General features: G+C 36.2%; 1 protein-coding gene across 4 annotated transcripts in view; it reads left to right on the top strand.

The window, feature by feature from the left end:
• Window positions 1-274: 274 nt before the first annotated feature.
• ZRANB1 (zinc finger RANBP2-type containing 1) overlaps window positions 275-23,362 on the top strand; it is a 74,408-nt gene continuing 51,320 nt past the window's right edge. The window contains exons 1-5 of one of the 4 annotated variants that reach the window (XM_070752523.1): window positions 575-638; window positions 10,593-10,719; window positions 14,209-14,359; window positions 15,212-15,313; window positions 15,644-16,494. In XM_070752523.1, coding sequence (XP_070608624.1) covers window positions 15,681-16,494 — 814 coding nt within the window. In that variant the 5' untranslated portion in view covers window positions 575-638; window positions 10,593-10,719; window positions 14,209-14,359; window positions 15,212-15,313; window positions 15,644-15,680. Of the gene's footprint in view, window positions 639-10,592; window positions 10,720-14,208; window positions 14,360-15,211; window positions 15,314-15,643; window positions 16,495-23,362 lie in introns of all 4 variants that reach the window. The other 3 variants (XM_070752524.1, XM_070752525.1, XM_070752522.1) reach the window with 3 other exon arrangements.

Here is a 23,362-nt window from a genome sequence, read left to right as displayed (position 1 = left end):
GTTTGCCAGTCTCAAAGGTTGCCTGGCCAGGTCTCTGGAGCCCCAAAGAAAGCGGGCATGTGTGTGGGGTGTCTCCTCTCTCTCCCCTTTTTAAAATCCCGGAGAAGAGATTGATAGAGTTCTCGAGCATCCTCACAATCAGCTCCCCCCCACCCCGCTTAGCCAAATTGGAACGACATGACATCAGCTGTTCGTTTCCAATGAGACTCTCTTCCATTGGCTGGTTGGCAGTGCTTCCTCGGCGAATGAACGCGCGGCAGGGCTGCAGGCCGGGCGGACTGACGTGCGAGCTCCAGTCACTTTGCCGTATGGGGGTTTATTTTGCTTTGGGCCACTCCAGCCGCCGCCATTAGGCGAGCGGGGATAGATTACAGGGCGGCGGGGATCGCCTCCGCTCGTCCTTTGGACTCCCCCCTCCCGTTTGGGTGGTAGCGTCCTTCGACCGACTACGTCCTTCGAGGAAGAAACCATGTCCTGAGCCGGGGGAGGGGTGGGTGGGGAGAAAGCAAGGAGGCCGCAGCTAGCCGCAGCTTGCGGTGCGGCGCAGTTCATGGGTGGGTGGGTGGGATGTGGATGAGGGGGATAGGCGCCAGCTGCTGAACAAGACAGTTCGCCGGATCCAGGGGCAGCCTTGCAAGGTACGGAAAAGCCCCCCTTCCGATTCCTCCCGGCGATGGGAGGCAAATAATAATGCTTTTTACCACCAGCCTTTCGGAACTTGGGTGGAAAAAATCGTCTCAGGATGAACCCTTTATTTAAATCCTCCCCCTCCGGCCCGGGTTTAAACGCGAGGCAGTTTTTCTATGGAGTTTCTCCATAGAAGGAGAGGAGGAGAAGAGCGGAGGAGGCGAAGGGTCCGCTGGTCCTTGAGGGCGCCCGACCAGCTCCTTCCTTTCCTGGATCCTACCTGAGTCCCGGGCCTTTCTCTCGCACCTCCCCTCCCCGCCTTGACAGGCTCGACTGCTTCCCGAAGTGGGAAGTCCGAAGGCCTCCTTGCTCAGGGAGGGGGAGAGGGGGAGCTTTAGCATCCCCCCTCAAACAACAACCTCCCCCCCAAATAATTTACTTTTTTGAAAGCTCGCCCCAAAATAATTCGTCTCGGGTCCCGTCTCGGCGCCGCCTTGGATTTATTTTGCTCGCCCGTCAGGCCTTCGAAGGGCGCCGAGGACGGAGAGCGGTGGGATGTTTCTAAAACTTCCTACTACGGTGTGGATTTGACTTGAGATCCCTCTGAGGGTGAGGGGGGGAGAGCGAGGTCAGGATCGCTTATAGTCGTGGTTGCCCCCCCCCCCCCCCCGGCTTCCTCCCCCCCCCCCCCTTCAGGGATCTCCCGGCACCTGCTGGGAAAGGGATGGATTCTGTTGCAACTCGGTTGTTTACTATGCATTCCACCCTTTGGTGGTTGCTAGCGACGAGAGTTGCCTTGTATGTGCTGGCTGATCATGTGTCCTGAGTCACACAACACTTCGCCTCTGGGGCTTTTTGGGAAGCCACTGGATAGTGTAACTAGTGTTTTGTTTACCTAATGTGTGTGTTTGTGTGTGTGTGTGTGTTTTCTGATGGGCAGTGCGTTCTCTGCCTCGGTAGTGTCGCTTCTGTATTTAAAGACAGAATTTAGTACCGCAGCTTGGATTTAGCGTTGCTTGTAAAATACTCTGGGGGAGCCTTTGTGGTGTCCAAGCTTTTAATATAAATAGCATTGCCCCCCCCCACACACAAGGGAGGACAGGTGCTTTGTAATTCTTAGTTATTTACCTTCAGTGCTGCAGTATCTACTTCTTACTACAGTGAGGTCATACCTCTGCTGCACCCCCCCCATGTCGTCATTCGTAGCTATAACCCTTGCCTATGTGTATTTGCAAAACAACTTGCTGTAAACGCTGGATTTGTAATGTACAGTGGTTATAATCCTTTTATCATTGCTTAAAGCGACATTGATAATTGTGCAGTCAAGTTGGGTTTAATTTTTTAAAAAAATAGAGTATAAATCTTTGATTTGGTGATGTTTACAACCCGCATCAAGACAGTATGAGAATTTGTACTAATAATTACAAGGTTTAAAAAAAACCCAAAACACCTAAGGTTCTTCTAATATTGCAACAAAGGTGGGGGGTTTTTTTAGAGGTCATTCAAGTCACTTTAGGGAATGTCTGGATTACTACAGATGACACTTTCCGAGGTTTCCATGTTTCCCATGTTGGTTTTGTTTGTTTGAGAATGTATGTTGTTTTGTATATTTTCTTTTGTGCTCTTAAAATATTTTCTGTCATTTTAATAGCAATCTCAATATGTTATCTAAAACTTGGCATATAAGGCAATCTCTTTGTTTTAGCCATCAGTGTAGAAGTTTGGGTAAGCAGAGTGACCAAAATATAATTTGGATACAATTTAGGATTCTGTAGTTGTATGGGTGTTCTTATAATTAATAGATGCCTCTTCTCAAACTCATGGGAGATAACATAACTGATGCATGCTTCTTACTTCATACATTCTGCAATTCTGGAGGCAATATTTATCAAACTTATATTCATGGAAGGATGCAAGCGAGCATAAGTTAATGCCATTAAACCATAGGAATTATTCAATTACAGTTTTACCATTTAAAATACCTTATTTCTTAAAATTATAAAGCTATTTTTGTTTTACTCTATGAAGTAGTAATTTAGGAAGCTTCTTTTTAAATTTTTATTTTCAGATGATTCTGCTTATGACCTTATATTTAATTGGGAGTTTTCATTTTGATACCCACTGATTCCGAGATGTTTACAGTGACAGTAGACGACATCCACTGATTTACTGAAAATACCAGTTTCCCAGGATATTTGTATTTCTATCTGAAATATCATCAGATCTTGACATTTATAGCCTTTTAATTTATTTTATATTTTCATTACTCATATTATTTAGGAACCTGTCAAATTTTATGAAATTATGCAGTAATATCCATTAGCTAGAAAGGTTCCTGATATGTGTAATAAGATGTTGTGGAATCCTAGTACATTGAAATCACAAAGTAAGAAGTAAACATCATAATTTTTTATACCAGAACCAAATTTTTAAAATTATTTTTATTTGCTATTTATTTTCTACCCTAAAATTCATTGGAAATAATTTTTATAGGAGCAAAGCTACTCAACCAAAGACGAATCAGAATGGGTTATAATATAATATAATATGAAAAGCAAATAAAAATAATGTTATATAAATAATAGCAACAGCAATAACACTTATATACTGCTTTACAGTGCCCTTTCTAAGCAGTTTAAATAGGTCAGGAGTCAGAGTCAGCATATTTAGCTCCTCGGAAGGATGAATGGCTGAGTCAAACTTGAGCCTGGTGAGATTTGAACTGCTAAATTGCAGGCAGCCGGCAGGCAGCATAGGTAGTCTGCAGTACTGCACTCTAACCACTGTGCCACTGGCTCATAATAAAAGAATAGCAGCATTAAAAGGAGAAATAACCATACAATATTTTTCAATACCAGATAGCAAGGAAAAACCATCTCCACCAAAGAAAGAAAAAAAAAGTAATCATAATGGGCAGCTTGTAATCCATTCCAAAGAACTGCTTAAGAGAAACAGATCTTGACATCTGAAATATTTAATGTTTGGACTGTGCATGCCTCCATAAGCAGAGCTTTGGCATTGTTGAGGTCAGAAACAAATCAGTCATGCACTTTGGTTAATTGCTCTTTAAAGTTTTAGAAATGGGAATGAGCAGCTAAATGAGTTTTGAGTGGTATGGGCAATTGGCACAAGACAAATAACACTGGAATGATAGGTTCACACTGCAATACTTAAAACCTATTTTAAGTGATTCAATAATAAAAGCATCCATTTCAATATATTTTTCTGATCGAACTACAACTATCCCAAAAGCTTTGCTTTGGGAAACCTAAAGCCTAACATAGGTAGTCCTTGACTTATGACCATAACTGAGCTCAAAATCTCTGCTGCTAAGCGAGAAAGTTAAATGAGTTTTATGACCTTTCTTGCCACAGTTGTTAAGTGAATCCAGTGTAGTTGTTAAGTTAGTAACTTGGTTATTAAATAAATCTGGCTTTCTCATTGACTTTGCTTGTCAAAAGGTCACAAAAGGTGATTACATGACCCGGGACATTGCAACCATCATAAATATGAGTCAGTTGCCATGCCTTTTAATTTTGAACAAATGACCTTGAGGATGCTCCAGTGGTTAAAAGTATGTAAAACAGTCATAAATCACTTTTTTCAGCACCTTTGAACTTTGTAACTTTGAATGATCACTAAACAAGGGTTACCTGTCCATTGTAGCTTCAGCAGAATTAATGTTTGTATTCAGGCACATATGCCTGGTGACAGGTATTGTTGCAACTAATGAATTTGTGTAGATTAAGTTAATGTATTAAGTTCAGTATTTTCATTCTAAGTTTAAAGTACCACAATACAAGTTCAGAATAGTAGTGGTGAAAACTGTGTTATTCATGTTATGTTAACACTTATTCACCTCCCTGTTTATGGAAAGGAAGGAAGTGATCATTATGGTTTGCCATTTATGGTATATTGGTATGTGTTAATATTTGTATGTGTTAATCCTGATACATGTATTTGCTATAGCTGTTTAATGAGAAGAATTACTCCAAATTACCCTAGCCTTCAGAAATATGCCATCATTAAGTATGCCCATTGGGATTTGGAATTTTTATGAGTAGCAGTTATACTACCTTCTATCAAATTGTCAAATTTTGAGCAGTTTGACTGCTTTCCAAATGCTGCTTGCTCTGAGGCAGAACATAGAAAAAAGAGTATAATGATAAAAAGTTCCCATAAATTGATTTTTGCATTAAACATAGTGCCATATTAATTAGCACACACAGCTGTAATTGAAACCTATTGAAATTGGAATTGTCCTTAACATATGTAGTTTTTGTTTATCAAGGTGTAGTTCCCCCCCCCCGCATTTCATTTGCCCATTAAAAACATTAAGAGTTACATATTGCATCTATCAGTACCTTCCTGTAGAAGTATTTTCCCCTTCTGAGAGGTATGTAGCTAAGCTGTGTCATTGAGTTAAGTTCCTTAACTCCTGAAGGAATTTAACTGTCATTGTGGGTGATAGATAGGTTGTAGGAGATATAGGTATGCTAGTGGCCTTAATTCAAAAATGTATTTTCCCCAGAGTGCATGGCTACCAAATGCAGTGTTTTCCCATACTTTATCAGGTATGAACAACCAGATTCATATATGATGAATTCAAGCTAATTGCTAGCCATAATGCAGGAATCTCCCAGTCTAACAGCTTATCCTTGGGAATGAAGAGATAAGACTCCACAGAACTTGTGCGGCGCGGGGAGTTACTCCTAACTCTTTCGCAGTTGCACAGTGACTCTAGACCTGTGATGGCGAACCTATGACACACCTACCACAGGTGGCACACGGAGTTGAGGGCACGTGGGGTGTTGACCTATGTCAGTTCCAGTTCACATGCATGCACTGGCTAGCTGATTTTTGGCCTTGGGAAGGCTGTTTTCATGCTCCCCAGGCTTCAGGAGGCTTCCCTGAAGTCTCAGGAATGTGCAAAACAGTCCAAAGGGCAAACCGAGTTTGGCCATTGGGGATTGTTTTGTGCTGGCACACCACGCTCTAGCGCACTCCCATTTTTGGCACGCAAGAAGAAAAAGGTTCACCATCACTGCTCTAGGCTAGCTTCATGCTTGAGGTCTTCTCCCTACCGTCCTGGGTGCTTCCCAACTTGACTGTTAAGCACCATTTATTTATATCCCATCTTTATTGTTTTTATATCTATCTCAAAGTGACAAATATATGTAATAGCTCCTTCTTCCACCTATTTTCCACACAACAAATCTGTGATATGGGTTGTGCTGAGAAAGAATGACTGGCCCAGAGTCACCCAGCTGGCTTTTATGGCTAAGGCAAGGACTTGAGGTCATGGTTTCTTGCTTCTCAACCTGGTGTCTTAATCATTAGACGCCTTTTCAACTTCAGCTGTAAAGTATATAGAATGTTACTTTATTTATTTAATAGCTCTGCCCATGTTTTTACTGTGACTCTGGATGCCTTACAAAGTTAAAAATTCAGAAGGCAGCATGAAACCAACCAAAATAAATGAAAAAATAATTAAAATACAATGATCGGATGACATTCTTTGGGGAGCTGCAACATATCCTTTCTGCCGCATCTGATGGATCACCTTTATTTCTACATCCCACTAGCACTAACTGCAAATATATAGTCAAAACACCTTTGCTTGGATTCCACAAATGCATGTTGCCCATTTAACAATATGAAGTACATAGTTAAAAAAATATCCAGAAATACAACCCCCATCTTCGATTCGAACTGGCCCTACCATCCTCGCCTTCCATAAAATATTGAATACTCACCTTTGCCTGCCAGGTGTGGGGGGATTAATCTCTCCCCTCCTTTTTTCGCTGACCCTTATTATGTTTATGTTCAGTCGGACTGAGTGTGTATGATTGTGTAGCAGATACGTTTTTTATAACAATGTATTTTTAAATAAGTTTTTTAAATTTTTTAACATTAGATTTATATTTATATTGTATTGCTGTTATATTGTGAGCTGCCCCGAGTCTTCGGAGAGGGGCGGCATACAAATCTAATAAATTATTATTATTATTATTATCTCAATACAGAGACTTCACAGGGTGGTTGTTATGGGGAAAATAAAAGGGGGAAGGTGTGTTGGGTGTGTTTGCTGCCTTGAGTTATTTTTAAAAATAACAAAAGGTTACCAAAAAATAATGAAAGCATCCTATAAACATACTAAAATTTAAAAAATTTACAAATTTACAAAAAAGGAAAAAAAACCCATGCCATAATAAATTATAAAAATGTTCTCATGAAACCCCTCAAAACAACTAAGTACAACCAAGTATGGGATATTTTAGTGTATCAAATGAAAAGTAAAATAGTGCATTGTATTAAGATATTATTAGTAATATAGGCTTATATTTGTTTAAATAAAAATAAGGATTGTTGGTGGACTTGGACAAACTTAACAGACATTTTAGCCCTGAGTGATTTAAAATGCAACATAGTCATAAAATACATAAGGACCAGTTGTTATGTTCAGCAAATCATAAAATAGTAATGTCAAGGACAGTATGTGTGCAACCTTTTGAATTATAGATAGAAATGGCTTTCAAAAGACTTCAAAAGGCTTAATGTGTGATCTGTATTTCCTTTAATTTTATTTGAGGAGATGTTTAGTAAATTTAGAAGTATGTACATACATAAATAGGTTTGTTAAAACTAGACTACTATTTGGTATAATGCAAAGGCTTCATGGGAAAAAAGCAGTAATGGAGATTGCTCCCTCTGGAAAAAAAATAAACACAAAGTAAGTCTATGTTGCCAGTGTGCTTTAAAAGTCACAAATCTCTTGGAAGGCAGAGAAGCAAAAATAAACAGTACTACTTAGGAAAGCAGAAGATTAAACTTAGAAATTGATAGTACAAAGAAATGGATCAGATTTAACTGGAAAAGATCTGAAACCTATTTTCTCAGCAGTGGTTTTAATTTACATGTAATTGCAACAATGGAAAAGTTAAAAATATTGCATCACTAGTGTTAGCTTTCAGTTTTAACATGAAAAGTAGGATAATAAACTGAAGTACTGTTTAATATGACTGTAATTAATGTAATCGGAGAGAATGGTATTTTAAGATAAATTTCATAGATAGCTTTGCATTGGTGCATTGTTAAGCAATAATTATTAATTTTAAAATTGGTTTTATTTGAAATTCAGGCAGATACAAATGTTTCTGTGCTCATGGTTTTGCACTTTTTTAGTTTCAGATTCTTGTTACATTATAGAGTACTGTACTTTTGAAGTCCTAGTCTAATTTAATTGGTGGCGCATGCTGTTACAACTTCCATTATATATTTTCAAATATTTATACTTTTAGAAAACTTAATGTATGATCTGATGATAAATATATTTAAAATTATCTGTAAATTTACTGTCTTTATTTTAAAAAATACCTTAATGTTTTCCCCTCCTCTTTCCTTATACTAAAATATGCTATTTCTCTTAATATTTTCTTCATTTTTATCTTGATTCATTTCATGGAATTCTCACTTGCATAAAAATATTTCCATTTATTATCAATATCAATCCAGTGTCTTGATTCTGCTTTATGATACTTTGTTGTTAAATATTTTATATTTCAGAGTAGACTGGTGTGATTGTGAATTTGTTCCACTCATATATAAAACATATGGTAGAATATATTACAGACATTTGCAAATTTTGTTACAAAGCAAAGAAACTCCATTTATAAAGTTAGTCTAAAACTTAATCTGTTCCCTACAACATTGTTAAACATCCAACTATTTTTGAACAGTTGCATACTTGCTTAGAAGCATCCCGTACTGAGTTTAATAGGCTTATTCTCAAAGAAATGTGTAAAGTATTATATTTTGGTCCATATAAGGCTGCCAAAATGAAATAGTTACATTCCATTTTGCCTTTTCAAACTACAATGTAAGTATAAACAATGTGAGGATTGACTGGTAGCTTAATAAGAAAAGTTTGATACATATTCATGCTTCGGTTATTTGTTTTATAAATTTCAAGAAGCATTCCATGCAGTAAAACAACCAATTTACAATTTGATTGTGCTGTTTCTAGTGATTAGATAATTACTTTGTTGATTGCTTTTGATCCAAAAATTAATTTAATGAAGTATTCTTCGCTTTTGTGAGACATTTTGATTGCAATACTACTGGTTTTAATCTTGTTTTGAAAGGAGAACATTACAAATTTATTTTCTTTATAATATTGTATGTTTTGTTGACCAGTGCACAAATAAAACAGAATGTAAACCAGTGTACAGGTAGTCGTTGAAATATGATTGTAATGAAGCCTGTCTATTATGGTTGCATGCCTGTTCTCCTCAATTAAAGATTAAATGAACATGTGGGTCGTTAAGTGGAGGGTGGGATGCCTTCTAGTTGGCAGAGGCATTGGAGGCTCTGGCCCTCCCAAGATCTTCCCCATGTTCCACTTCCTATGCCTTGGGTCCCTGTGTGCCCTTTTCCATTCCCACCAGAATTGATAGGGAAGATGTTAAATGAGGGAATATCTTCTGCTTTTTAGGATCAACTCTCAATGGCAAAAAAGAAAAAAAAATCCAGTAATATTAAAAAAATAATTAAACACGCACCCCACAGACTAGTACTTAGCACAGTAGTGTTATTCATGTGCCTGTACCTATAAAGCTCAGAAGCTTACAGATAATTATATTTCTCTGTCTTACTCTATGGAAACAAAAGTTGGATTTTGAAAAAGCAGGATACAAAGAGTATTGATGCTTTTGAACATTAGTATTGGAGAAGTTGCAGAAAGTGAAGAGCCTCTTGATGCTTTTTGCTCTCTTGAAGAGAGGGCAAAAGTTGGCTTGAAACTCAACATTAAGAAAACTTAGCTCATGGCATTGGCCCTCTCAATTCCTGGCAACTAGATGGGGAAGAAATGGAGGTACTGTAGTGTCAGATTTTATTTTCCTGGGCTCCTAGATCACCACAGATTGGGACTACAGGCAAGATATTAAAAGACACTTGCTCCTGGGGAGGAACGCTATAGAAAATCTAGAAAATTTTCCCAATTGCAATTTATGGCTGTGAAAATTGGACCATAAGGAAGGCTGAGTGCCAAAGAATTGAGGCCTTTGAATTATGGTGCTGGAGAAGACTCCTGCAAGTCCTTTGGACTGTAAGGTGATCAAACGGTCAGTCCTAGAGAAGATCAACACTGACTGCTCTTTAGAAGGGCAGATCCTGAAGATGAAATAAAATACTTTGGCCACCTAATAAGAAGGAAGGATTCACTGGAGACGATCCTAATGCTGGGAACAATTGAAGGCAAAAGAAGAAGAGGACAACAGAGAACAAGGTGGCTGGATGGAGTCACTAAAGCAGTCCGTGTGAGCTTAAATGGACTCCAGGGGATGGTAGAGGACAGGAAGGCCTGGAAGAACGTTGTCCACAGGGTCGCAATAGGTCAGACACGACTTTGCAACTAACAACAACAATTGGAGAAGGTGCTTTAGAATTCCATGAATAGCTAAGGAAATAAACACATCATAGAACAAATAACTTGTGATATGAATCAAGGTTCAAATTCCATTTTAGTTTCCAAAGCTTTAACTCTGTGATAAATCTATAATGTTGGGAAATATGGAAGGAAGGTACAAAAGAGGATAACTAGCAGCAAGGTAGGCAGGCTTCATTACTAGTAGAAGACCTGAAAGCCAGGTGGGGATCAGATTATTCTGGAGAAAGTCTGTCTATGTGGTTGTTAACCCCAGATAGCATATAAATAATCAGTTGTCATATGTTTTTGATAGAAACCTTAAGTCAGAAACTGACATAAATTTTACACAATACAAATATATAAATGCAACTTCTTTCTTCTAATGTAAATGCATGCTTATGGTTTACAGATTTAAGTAAGAAAAATGAATGTGGCAAGCACAGACTTTTAGATAAGTTTTCTTCTTCGGTGGTAGAAATAATAACTTCTAAACCTTTAAGAATGTTTTGGGAATTTTTTCTATTCTTCTCTGCAGAATCCTTCAAGGTCAGAAATATTCTTGTGTCTTGCATGTATTGAATGTTTGAAATCTCGGCAAATTTTCAATAATATTTAAGTCTGGGAACCGCAGAGCCATTCCAAAGCCTTTATTTCTCTTTCCTGTAAGTATTTCATATTTAATCCTTAGCTATTGTTCTGATTGTTGTCTTTCTGAAAGATCCAATCTCTTTTGAGCTTCACATATTTTCTTGTTCTTTCTTCTACAAGAACTCTGAAGAATTCTACCCTCTCTTCTAACATGACAGCCCTTTAGATACTTGAAAGCAGCTGTCTTTTCTTCTCCGGCCTAAATATATCCATATCTCGAACCATTCCCCAAGTATTCACTTCCAGGACCCTTTTAATCTTACTTTGGACACAATCCAGTTTGTTTGTTCCCTTTTAAAACAGTTGTTCAGAACTGAATACAGTGTTCTGGGTGTAGATTGTTTACTTCAGAATAGGAAGGAATAGACTGTAACACTGATGTAGTTTAAGACTGCATTTGCTTTTTTGGGGAATTGCATTACTGTATTCTATTGCTGATATTCAATTTGTGACCTGCCAAGAAAACCAAATCTTTTTTGCAAGTACCAGTGCCTAATATGGTTAAACACCCCTCCCCAATGACCTTGATTTTTCCTATCCAAGTTTACATTTGTATTTCTCTTTGTTGGTGTTTATTTTATTGGGTTTACCCCTTGTTTCAGCTTGTAAAGACACTCTTAATCTTGTTTCTGTCCTCTAACATTTATTATCTCTTTTGTATGATCTTGTAAATGTGATATTTTACTTATCTGCCATCTAAGTTATTGAAGCTTTGTAGTTCTCCATTTGACACTTCTCTTCTACTGGATGTGGAAATGCTGATGTACGCTCATTGGATATAATTTTTAATCCAGTTTTAAATCCATTTAAAAGCATTCCTTGTACATTTCACTGTTAATACAAGAGAATGCCACAGATGCTTGACTTAAACTTGTTGAGCCATTTGCTGAGAATTCAATTTATTCATACACATACTTTACTTTCATCACATAAATATTTCTATTACTGTATTCAGCAAAGAATCTTCAACACCGTGTTTGCAAAAAATGTATTACTTCAAGGCTATTCATTTTATCACGTTTTTTCTGAATCAGCAAATTCATGTTTGCATTGAGAAAAATAATATAACTCATCTTCTCTCTAAATGTGTGTAGAAAATCTTGGTGGTTTTTTTTTAATCAACAGATTTGTTCATTTTTTGTATTTAGTTATCTTTTTCACAGTGGGCAGTGTTCACACATATTAGGTCAAAAAACAAGTGAACTACATATATGCTTAATGGGATGTGTGAACTCTGTCAGTATATCTCAGTGCAATTCTGTTAGAACATAATATGTTATTTGAGCCCTGTTGGAGTATTTATTCTCAAGTCTTGAGTGTGACTGTGACTATAATAATGTAAATTGCTCAGATGGGAGGAGGGGAGAAGCTGCACTGCTTTTGTTCTTTGAGTACCTGGGAGGAAGGTAATACTCAGGGGATAATCCACCAGTGATTGAGCTGTTTAAACAGTAAGTCAACTGTATGGTCTGCTGTTGTTTACAAACAGTTTTCTATAAGAATATCTGTTCTTTCATACCATTAAAAATGATTATTTACTTCCATTATTCTACTACAGAAGTATATTTTAAATTGTTAATAGTTTCAAAAAAGGCTTTATTCTACTGCTACCAGATGTTTTATCAAATACAATATTCATGACACCTCCGTTCCTCTTGTTAAGATTCTAGAGTTTTATAAGTCAATCTCCAGAATGTTCAGAATGTATAATATTGTACATTGATATTCCTAGTCACTCATTGTTCTATTATACTAGGATATCAAGAAATCCCTTTTAGGGGTTATGTGTACTTGATTTTTCATCCCCATGTATTCATATTATTGCCATGTTAAAAGACACATAAAGACAAATTTTGTTTAATTCACCTCCTGATGAGTTTGTGTAGTTTTGTAGTTTCTTGATAATAATAACTAAGTTTGCATTACTTTCTTCTTGTTTTTTAAATTTCACCCTAGATTACAACCCTGGGATTTTCTAGTAGTCAGCTAAAGGGAAGCCAGGTCTGAACACACTAATTTTTTTGGAGTTCAGCCAAATTCAATTAGTTACAGCCACCTTTTCTGATCCAAATCCAATTAATTGAGATAAATGTTTCTTAACATTGAACAAATATGCTTCCTCAATTCCATTAAGCAAATATATTGTTCAAAAAAATAAAGGAAACACTCAAATAATACATCCTAGATCTGAATGAATGAAATATTCTCATTGAATACTTTTTTCTGTACAAAGTTGAATGTGCACAACAGCATGTGAAATTGATTGTCATTCAGTGTTGCTTCTTAAATGGACAGTTTTGATTTCACAGAAGTTTGATTTACTTGAAGTTATACTGTGTTGTTTAAGTCTTCACTTTATTTTTTTGAACAGTGTATATAAGTTGGTTGTGATAGTATGTATTTATTGTAAATATTTATCCCTTTTGATTCAAAGTAAAAAGTTAATTGTGATTTAAAATCTAATCAATATATCGTTATAATATTCAAACTAATAAAGAGAGGTGGCTAGTAAAATGCTGCACTCAATATGGAGATTAAAACTAAGATTTTAGAAATAAATGTATATGAGAAAAGAAAAAAATACATGTCTGAAACAGTTTAGTAACTTCTAGTGAGTTACATTTTCCCCTCTCTTTCCAAGAATTCTTTGAAGCGCTTGATTAATTTAGTAAGTGTTATAAATCTACAATGGGCTCTTTTGCTCAATATTTATATAGAAAAAAATCACTTGTATGTTTGAAGGCTAGCAAGAGTGTAGTGGTGAGAAAAAGTGTGTGACCGCTATCTGTAAGTTTACACATCAGTGATCTACAAGAACTCCATCTAATTTTTTAATTTTTTTAAAAAAATATTTTTTATTATTTTCAAAGTAAAACGAACAAAGACATACAACATTGAACACTTAAGGAGCTACTATTGCTCCGCTTATCATAGAAGTCTAACTAATACAAAATATAAAAAGCTCTAACTGTTACAAGATCTAAGCAGAAAAGCCACACTTGAAGATTACATTATCATTAAATTTAATTATAGATTTTTAAAATTAAGATTGCTGATTGAGTTTCTTTATATATATATATATATATTGAACAAAAAATAATAATAATATACTTATATGTATATATATATCAAAGAGCAATAAACAAATTATTAGTAATACAAAAAGAAGATAATATAAACACTTCTGAGTTAGTTATAATATAAACTATATAAACTATATAATTCTATCTTATGATTTTTAAGTAGTCATTTATTCTTATATGTTTAATTTTTAATACTATTTTTAACATTCCACCAATCATATACTTTATCCCAAATTTTATAAAATTCTGTTTCAGTTTGATTGTTCAACCTTTTAGTCATCATGTCTAGTTCTGCACACTCTATAATTTTTTTAAACACCTCAGTGTCTTTCGGTATCGTCTTTTCTTTCAATTTCTGCGCGAATGTTATTCGTGTCGCCGTCAATATATTGACGGCGGCCATCTAATTTTTTTAAACAGGTAAAAAGATTCTGCTTATACAAACACCATTATAGCATGGGCTGGTTTGGCTTGCAAGCATTGATATTGAAACAGTGGATTCTGGATTGTACCAGCAAATTCTACAGAAGAATGTCAAAGTATCCATCAATGGACTAAAGTTTAAATGAGAGTGAGTCATGCAGCTCAAGACCAATTCTAAACCAACAAGCATTGGCTGATGGAGAAGAAATCTTGCATAATCACGTCTTGATAATAAACAAACTAAAATGATGTGGCATGAAGGCATGACTTGAAACATATAGTTCATAGAAATGCAAAGATACAATGGAAAAAAATTGAGATAGTTTTGTAAAATAAAACAGGTGAAAATACTTCCAAACTGATGAATTGCAAGAATATTGGAAACTTATTGCTGAGATCATTGTTGCTAATAGAGGTGTCTCTATAAATAACTCTGATGCTTCAGATACTTTTCTCAACTATTGACTATGAATATTGACTAGAACCTGTTTAACATTGATGAATCTCTAATCACACAATTTATAGGTATTTTTAAAAAGGTTACAAACTTTATATCATCACTAAATGTAATTACATGTAGTTTTCAAAGCATATTCCTCAACAAAACAGCATCCAGGTAGAAAATATATCTTATTTTCCAGCAGCATTTGGTAATATAGAAGTGCTTTTTCAATTAACCTGAATCTGATAATGTGACAAATAGGCCAGTAGAAAAGTAGCTGTGCAAAGTTCTATATTAAATGTATATATAAATTATCAAAAGTACTGAAAAAAACTGGTAAAAGATGTTAGTGCTTTGGCAGTTAGAAGTGAGCTGCTTTGTTTATGTTTTCCAAATATTTTTCATAAGTCTATATCAAAGATACAGGCTTTGATATAGGCTTAGGTTTGATACTGATCAAACATACTGAGTTAGAATGTGTCCAGCATATCAAGTGTCATATATTTATACTGCATATGTAAAAATAAGATTTTTAACAAAAATTCATATTGTTTACAGGAAAAGCTGTTTCATTGTGCTGATGGTCATTCTTGATAGTTCCTGCTGAAGTGGATAAAATCTGAGACAGCATGGAGACAAAATAGACCTCATTATAGAAAAGTAAATACACAAATTAGTTTAATGTGTATATATTTAATTGTGTGATAAGTCTGTAATTTGATGTTTGGGAGGACTTATATAATACTGGCAGTACTGTATTTTGAATTTCATTGGGAATTGTGTGCACACACACAAACACACACACACACACACATAAAATGAGCTTGGTTGTCATAAATCTTAACGTGACTGGTTTATATATATATTACTTTAAATAACTAAATTTCTGACATGTTGCATATTACTTTATTTTATAAAATACTATGGTTAATTAAAAAATGGAATGTAAGAAAAGGAGAATAATTTATTCTATTTACTCTCTTTTTAAAGATTTCTTCCTGAAACAATTTACTTCAAAGAGTGCAGGATGACTGATCGTGGAATAAAATGGGCTTGTGAGTATTGTACATATGAAAACTGGCCATCTGCGATCAAGTGTACTATGTGTCGTGCTCAGAGACCTAGTGGAACTATTATCACAGAAGATCCATTTAAAAGTACTTCAAGTGATGTTGGTAGAGACTGGGATCCTGCAGGTATTGAAGGAGGCAGCAGTCCTTTGATATGTCCAGATTCTAGTGCAAGACCAAGAGTTAAGTCATCTTACAATGTTGAAAGTGCAAGTAAGTGGTCATGTCACATGTGTACTTACTTGAACTGGCCGCGTGCAATAAGGTGTACTCAGTGCTTGTCTCAGCGTAGGACCAGGAGCCCCACAGAATCCCCTCAGTCTTCAGGATCTGGTACAAGACCAGCTTCTTTTTCTGTGGATCCTTGTGAGGAATACAATGATAGAAATAAATTGAACATAAGGACACAACACTGGACTTGCTCTGTGTGTACATATGAGAATTGGGCTAAGGCCAGAAAATGTGTTGTCTGTGATCATCCACGGCCCAACAACATTGAAGCAATAGAACTAGCAGAAACAGAACAGGCTTCTTCCATAATAAATGAGCAAGAAAGAACTCGTTGGAGAGGAAGCTGCAGTAGTGGAAATAGCCAAAGAAGGTCACCTCCCACCACTAAACGAGAATCTGAAGTGAAAATGGACTTTCAGAGAATTGAAGTGGCTGGAGCTGTTGGCAGCAAAGAAGAACTTGAAGTTGATTTCAAAAAACTAAAACAAATAAAAAACAGAATGAAGAAGACTGACTGGTTGTTTCTCAATGCTTGTGTTGGTAAGTTTTGCTATTTATTTCACTTTCAAAGGAAAAAACATACACACTGAGGTGCATATTGCCAAATTTCATACAGCGCTAGAATTACAATAATTGCAAACAAATACAAAATCTAAATATTCATAAATATTCATAATCTTTTGAACACTGTAGAAAGATGAACTAATTGTTAAAAGAATAGCCAAATTTTGTTAAGAATTTAGAGTTGTACGACAATTATAAATTAAAACTTAACTCTATTTCCATGATAATTTCTTAATTTTCTATCTAAAATGTTCTTGAAATGGCAAGATGTATTTTAGGATTTGTTTTAGTTCATAAGCATTCACAAGCATGTATATTTCTCATAAGGCAAAAATTAAGGTAAAAAAACAAGGCATGTATCTTTTGAAGCATACTAATTTATTTTGAAATGTTGATCACACTAGTAAAATTTGTGTATTTCATTAAGTAGTTTAGCATAGATGCAGTCAATCTTTTTAGGTTAAGGATGCGTGTAGTATGTTATGCTGTATCTCTGATGGCACTTCTTCCCATCATGGATGTAAGAACGTATGAATGAGTACAGAATCCTTTTTTCCTTACACACAGGTAATTCTCAACCTATGACCACAATTGGGAAATGGAAACGCAGTCCTTGAGCAAAGTGGTTGTTAAGTGAGACATCATGTGACTGCTTTGTTTAACAGCCCCAAATCTAGCACTTTCAATTGTGGTCATTAAGAAATCATTCAGGTCATTAAGTGGATAGAGTCCCAGGTAAGGAGTTCAAGAGTGGATAAGTGCCTTAGGGGTTGGGAACGCAAGCCCTGGGAGGCTCTGCTCAGGAGCTGAAAGGTTTCCTGTTGAAATCCAAGCAGGAATCATAGCTCCTTAATAAAGAGATACTTACACACAGCCTGTGTTGACCCTCCCAGGGCTGGCCTCATACCCCTGAGTCATCTCATGCACTTTTTCTTACTGTGAAGCCTCTCTGCTCAAGAGCTGAAAATTATCCCTACCAAAACCCAAGCAGGCTTTTCAGCCCCTGAACAAAAATTGAGTGACCTGTGCTGGACATTACAGGACCTTCCTCAACCATCTGAGGAACCCTGTACTCCTTATCTTTACTGTGCCCACTCTCTGTTCACCTGCTTGCATTTCAGCTTCCTCTAATCTCTGGGGATTGGCTGAAAGAGCGGCCTGCTGAAGGAGATCAGCTCCCCTTCCATACACAGAAGGAAACTTCTTTGGCAGAGTGCAGGAAAGGAGCCAAAACATTCAGGATTTTGCCTCATATTTCTACATCCTGGTTAAAAAGTTCATCTCCTCTGAGGAGGCTGCACTTTCAGCCAGCCCCCCAGAGATGAGGGAGTCCACTGCACTGAGGGCTGCACTATAAATGTTATTCTTGCCATGTTCTAACCATTGATTTTTGCTACTTTTTTATTATTCCTGGCAGTGTTGCTGTTTCCCCTATCTTCAGTACTTCTATTAGTCTTTATTCTCAAACCACAGTTTATATATGTGAATTTTGTTGGAATCTGAACTAGGGGTGGAAACTTCCCTCCATAAATGCTGTAAATGTGTTAAAAATAGGAGTTGTATCAAAATTCTTCATGGGACAATCCCCCCCCCCCCAAAAAAAAAAAAAATCTTCATGGAAAAGTTGAGCCATTCACAAAGGGGATCATCTGGTGAAAAGATGGAAGGATCTCCACCTAAAACTATATTTAATAAATGGCAGAAATATACATACTAAGAATATTAAATTATTGTTTTGAGCCGTACCAATAGCAGTAGCACTTATATTTATAGCACTCCCGTGGCAGTTTACAGGATTAGCATATTGCTCACAAAAATCTGGGCCTTCATTTTACTGATATTGGAAGGATGGATGTGTGAGTCAACGCTGAGCCACATCAGGATCAAATTCCAGGTGGTGGGCAGAGTTTGTCCACAATGCTGTATTTTAAACACTGCAAAACCAGGGCTCCTTTTGCTGTTACATGGGGACATTTTTTAAAGTCATAAAAGTGTACGTATATAAACAATTCGTATATAAACAATTCTTAAGCAGTCGGTCATGTGAAGTAGGTACCAGATCATTTCCACATTTGAAATGTTACTGCAAATACTTAAATATTTATTATGCAGGATAAAAATGATGACTTACTGGTCAGAAGAGCAATTTAAGATTTCTAACAATTGGTGTTATGCGTGCTTTCCTCCATTTATTGTATCATTTTGGTATGGTTTTTATTGGTCATATTGATATTGTTCACTCTTAAAGATAATTTACTCATTTGTTTCAAGGTGAGGTTCTTCTACATGAAATGTTGACAAAGTATCTGAGAATGGGTGTGGGTGTGGATTACTGAGTTCTAATAGAAATGGGAATCACTGGTTTTGTCTTTTGGGAGATAGATCCCAGATCGTCTAATGTATGTCTCTATAGGGTAAGACCAGCTAATGTTAGAAAAGAAAAGCTGCAGTAAGCCAGAGTAATATTTGTCTTCTTAGTGAATTTGTCTTCTTAGGGAAGATTCGGACCTATCTAGTAAGATGAAGTTGGACCAAAGATGTTTTCCCCAAAATTAGTTTCAGCTCGTATCTGAAGTGACACAGCTTCAATAGGCTCCTAAGGAGATGCAGCCTAATACCAGTAAGTTAAGGGAGTTAAGTATAGAATAAAAACCCCATGTTATTATCTTTAAAATACGGTTTGGATAAACTCTAATCTAAAAACTTATTATAACTTGAGCCCAGCACCTTAATCTTGGATAAATTGACAATTCCTGCTTTAGAGCTATTGCTGTGTAAAATGTATATTTTATAATTGCAAAAGATGCTGTTTGGGCTCTTATAAAAATAAAATAGAAAGATCCTTTATTTGATTGATTCTGTGAGTAGATGATTGAAAGCGGATGCCTATACATTTTAAGATTATGACAACTCAATAGATCTACTTGTTAATCTTTTGGCTAATTGGGTTCTTGAAATCCTTTCTGGAAAATATTAATATTTTTTAAAAAGAGAAATTGATCTGTCTGTTTCTTATGTCAGTAGTAAGATGCTTTGAGGCACCTATACAGGCATTGTCATCCACTTGACATAGAGAAGAATGGAAACGGCAATGGGCAAGAGATAGAGAAATTTTGGTTTAGCAAAGAGAATTTTTGTATTTCATTATATAATTAATATATAGATTATACAACAATGGGGCTAAAACTATATAATAGGAAAATATTTTCTTTATAAGTTGGTATCTGATTGTAATGATTTTTAAGAAAACAAAAACCAGTCAATATTTTAGCTAATTTCTTCAGAATTTCTCATGTGGTGTAGAATAAAAGGGCACTTTTAGATTTATGAAAGCAACCCAAGGACCACCTTTTAGAAAGTTATAATATGTTTTGGCTAAATGATGTAATATTCTCTACTGGTCCATAGTTGAATAATCAGGTCCAAATCCTGCGCTCTGGGACTAAGATACTTTTGAGAAGCATCCAGTCAAGAAGTTTATTAATACAAAACCTAGACATATAATTTACTAATTATGATTACTGTAAGAACCAGGACAGCAATTTATTGAGTCAGCCTTGTCCCCTTTTCTGTAAAATCAGAAGAACGGTTGAATTATATCACACTTTTAGTATCAGGAAAGTTACTTATGGCAGTGAGGTAAAGGGCTGACACAGACATAGATCAAGCGAACCTGGATTTTAGAAATTACGGTGTAACTGGGTTTGCTATATTTGCTTCTTTCTGATTTGTCTGTAACTTCTGGGAGCCATTCACAAAGGGGATCATCTGGTGAAAAGATGGAAGGATCTCCACCTAAAACTATATTTAATAAATGGCAGAAATATACATACTAAGAATATTAAATTATTGTTTTTTAGATGAATTATATTTTGGGAGATGAGGTGGTGAGAACAGGCAGCCATCTTCACTTATGATGTGTTGTATATACTGCAGAATAATATGAAGTTTGCAAGCTAGAAATTAAAATAATTGAACATCAGCAATTTAAATATTTACATTATATTTCTCCTCTTCAAACAGTCTTAAGGTGACTAATGATAATAAAATACATCAAGTAAAATAAAACCAGAATTCCAATTAAAATAGACAAAAACAATTAAAATACCATTAAAACTTATAAGTAAAAATAAACAAATATGAACCAAACTCAGTCATTGAATATGCTTAAACACAAATAGCTTTCATTAATAAAAAAAATAGCTCCATTTCTTGAGGGAAATAGTACTACCTCATCTTTGAAGTAGTAAGAGTCTCCAGACCTGAAGGCATTATGATAACATTCTCTTTTCCTCTCCCTAAATATGCATTTGATAATTGCTAGATGAAAAGCTTAAAATCGAGAGAGAATAATGTGTGAGAGTAAGTGGTCTTACTTGCAAGATGGTCATATTTGCCACTGGATATTGAACACAAATAATAGCAAATCACTTTTTGTTTATTTACATTTATTCATATAATAGAGAAACAGATGCTCTGTGTCCAGAAAAAAATGGAGGACAGAACAAATTCTTACAGGACTCATTAAACAATCTCCCCCAAGATCTGGGAGAATAGCCAGGTTTTCAGTGTCTTTCAGATCATCTTATTGTAGCAGGAGATTTATATGCTCCCTAAAAATGTTGCCAGTCAATAATTCAGTTGCAACATTTTTGGGCCAGCAGAAGTTTATGAAAGCTGAATGGTAGACTACAATTGTTTAAATGGAAAATACTGTATTTTTCGGAGTAAAGACACACCTTTTTCCTTCCTAAAAGAGGCTGATAATTTGTGTGCATTTTATACTCTGAATGTAGCATTTCCCCCCCCCTGCCCTAACTAGCTGCTAATTATCTTCCTAGCTCTTATCTTGCAAGCTCTTTCATTGTTACTCTCTCTGAATGAAGCCCTAACCAGGGGATAAAATAATGGGCTGGCTAAGGATGCTAGCCAGATTGATACCTGGTAAGCAGATTCTTTTCCTTATTTTCCTCCCCTAAAACTAAGATGCATCTTATACTTTGGTGCGTCTTATACTCCAAAAATATGGCAAATATGTAGTTCAGAATAATAGTGCTTGTAACATATTACTTGGTGCTTATAAAGCTCTGTTAATACATCTGATTTTATTTTCTAATTTGCAAAATATAGCCTCAAACCATAGCTTAATTTCCATAGACTTAAAAGACAATGGAAATGGTTGCTGTACTCAAGTACTTTTTACTTTTGAGTTTATAAATATTTTGTGATGGGCCATACCCACCATAGCAACCAATTTTTTCAGATGTGCCCACTGAACCCTGGATGTTGAAAATCTGTGAAGTAAAACTTTTGTTCCAGTGGCAGGATTGGTTCCCCAGTAATTAGTTTAGTTGGACCACTAATGTCAATTATGTTCATGCTCTCAGAAGATTTAGAAACAGCCTGTAGTTTGTTGATGTGGTAATTTCCAATTTCTTTGTATTTCATTGGAAAGGCATGATGGAGTTAATCATTATAGTAATAAAATCAGTAAAACCCAGATGCCAGGTGGAAGCAACCAGAACCCTAAAAGAAATTATAATCCAATAACAATCATCTCTCTGAGCATTTCCATTTTGAACCTACCTCTAGAAAAGATTGGACCCTCCCTAAAAGATTTCTTCTGGATCCCATCTCAATTCAATATGGCTAATCCTAACTCAGATACTCATTAATCACCCAGAGAACATAATACAGTGGTATCTCTACTTAAGAACGCCTCTGCTTAAGAACTTTTCTAGATAAGAACCAGGTGTTCAAATTTTTTTTGCCTCTACTTAAGAACCATTTTCTATTTAAGAATCCCAGCCCGGCCAGTTTCCTGCCATTCCCCCTTTAATCCAGGCCATCTGGGTTGCCAGAGGAGCCTTTTGGTGCTTAAGGAGGCTTTGGCAGTCCAGAGCGAACGAAGCATTTTCTTTTTTCTGGGCGCTTGGACAGGGAATAAACCTCTGCCAGCACCCAGAGAAAAGAAACGCTCCCTTGAGGAGTCACCACAACGAAGGAAAGGCGTTGGTTACAAAGCAAGCAAGTGAGAAGAGAGGTGAGCCCTTCAGCATGGGAAGGAAGAGGCAGCAGGCAGCAGCAGCAACAACCAGTGTATGGGAGGCAGCCTCGCGCCGCCTGTATCGGAGGTGCGTGCTCCTCTTCGCCACCTCAGAGTCCCTCTTTTGTTTTTAAGCCTTAAAGTTTTGGATTTTTTAGATTCCTCTCACCTTACCTTCTTCCTTCGGCAGCAACTGTCCTCCTCCTCTTCTTCTTCCTCCTCCTCCCACTCAAATTCCGAGTTTTTATTTTTTTCCTAATGGATTTGCACGCATTATTTGCTTTTACATTGATTCCTATGGGAAAAATTGCTTCTACTTAAGAACCTGGTCACGGAACAAATTAAGTTCTTAAGTAGATGTACCACTGTATTTTCATTCAGGTTTTGGTGTAGATTGTTCAGCAACATGACCAAAGCAGCTGACATTGTCCCAAATCCCTGAAGGCAAATTTCTGGTGCACAGTTCAATATTTTGCTTGGCTAAGTAATTCCCCCTTATGTGTACATAAACACAACTATGTATTCTTCATTCTCCTTTGTAAAATTGCATTATATTCTAGCTATTCCCTTCTTTAACCAAACCACCAAATCTATAATGAGTTGATTGTCCAAGATGGAAATGCAGTATGAAGTTACTTTAATCTAAGACATAATTATATGATCTGAGTAAGGATTTGAGGCAGATACCGTGTTTCCCTGAAAATAAGACTGGGTTCTATTTTTGGGAAATATGGTTCTAAAATGCATCCATCTGGCTGACAATTTTGACTGGGGCTTATTTTGGGAGTAGGGCTTACA

Source organism: Erythrolamprus reginae, chromosome 5, assembly GCF_031021105.1.
Source record: "Erythrolamprus reginae isolate rEryReg1 chromosome 5, rEryReg1.hap1, whole genome shotgun sequence".
NCBI classification, from domain to species: Eukaryota; Metazoa; Chordata; class Lepidosauria; order Squamata; family Dipsadidae; genus Erythrolamprus; species Erythrolamprus reginae.
The sequence above is the reverse complement of the archived record's forward strand: the minus strand, read 5'-3'. Positions and strand labels throughout refer to the sequence as shown.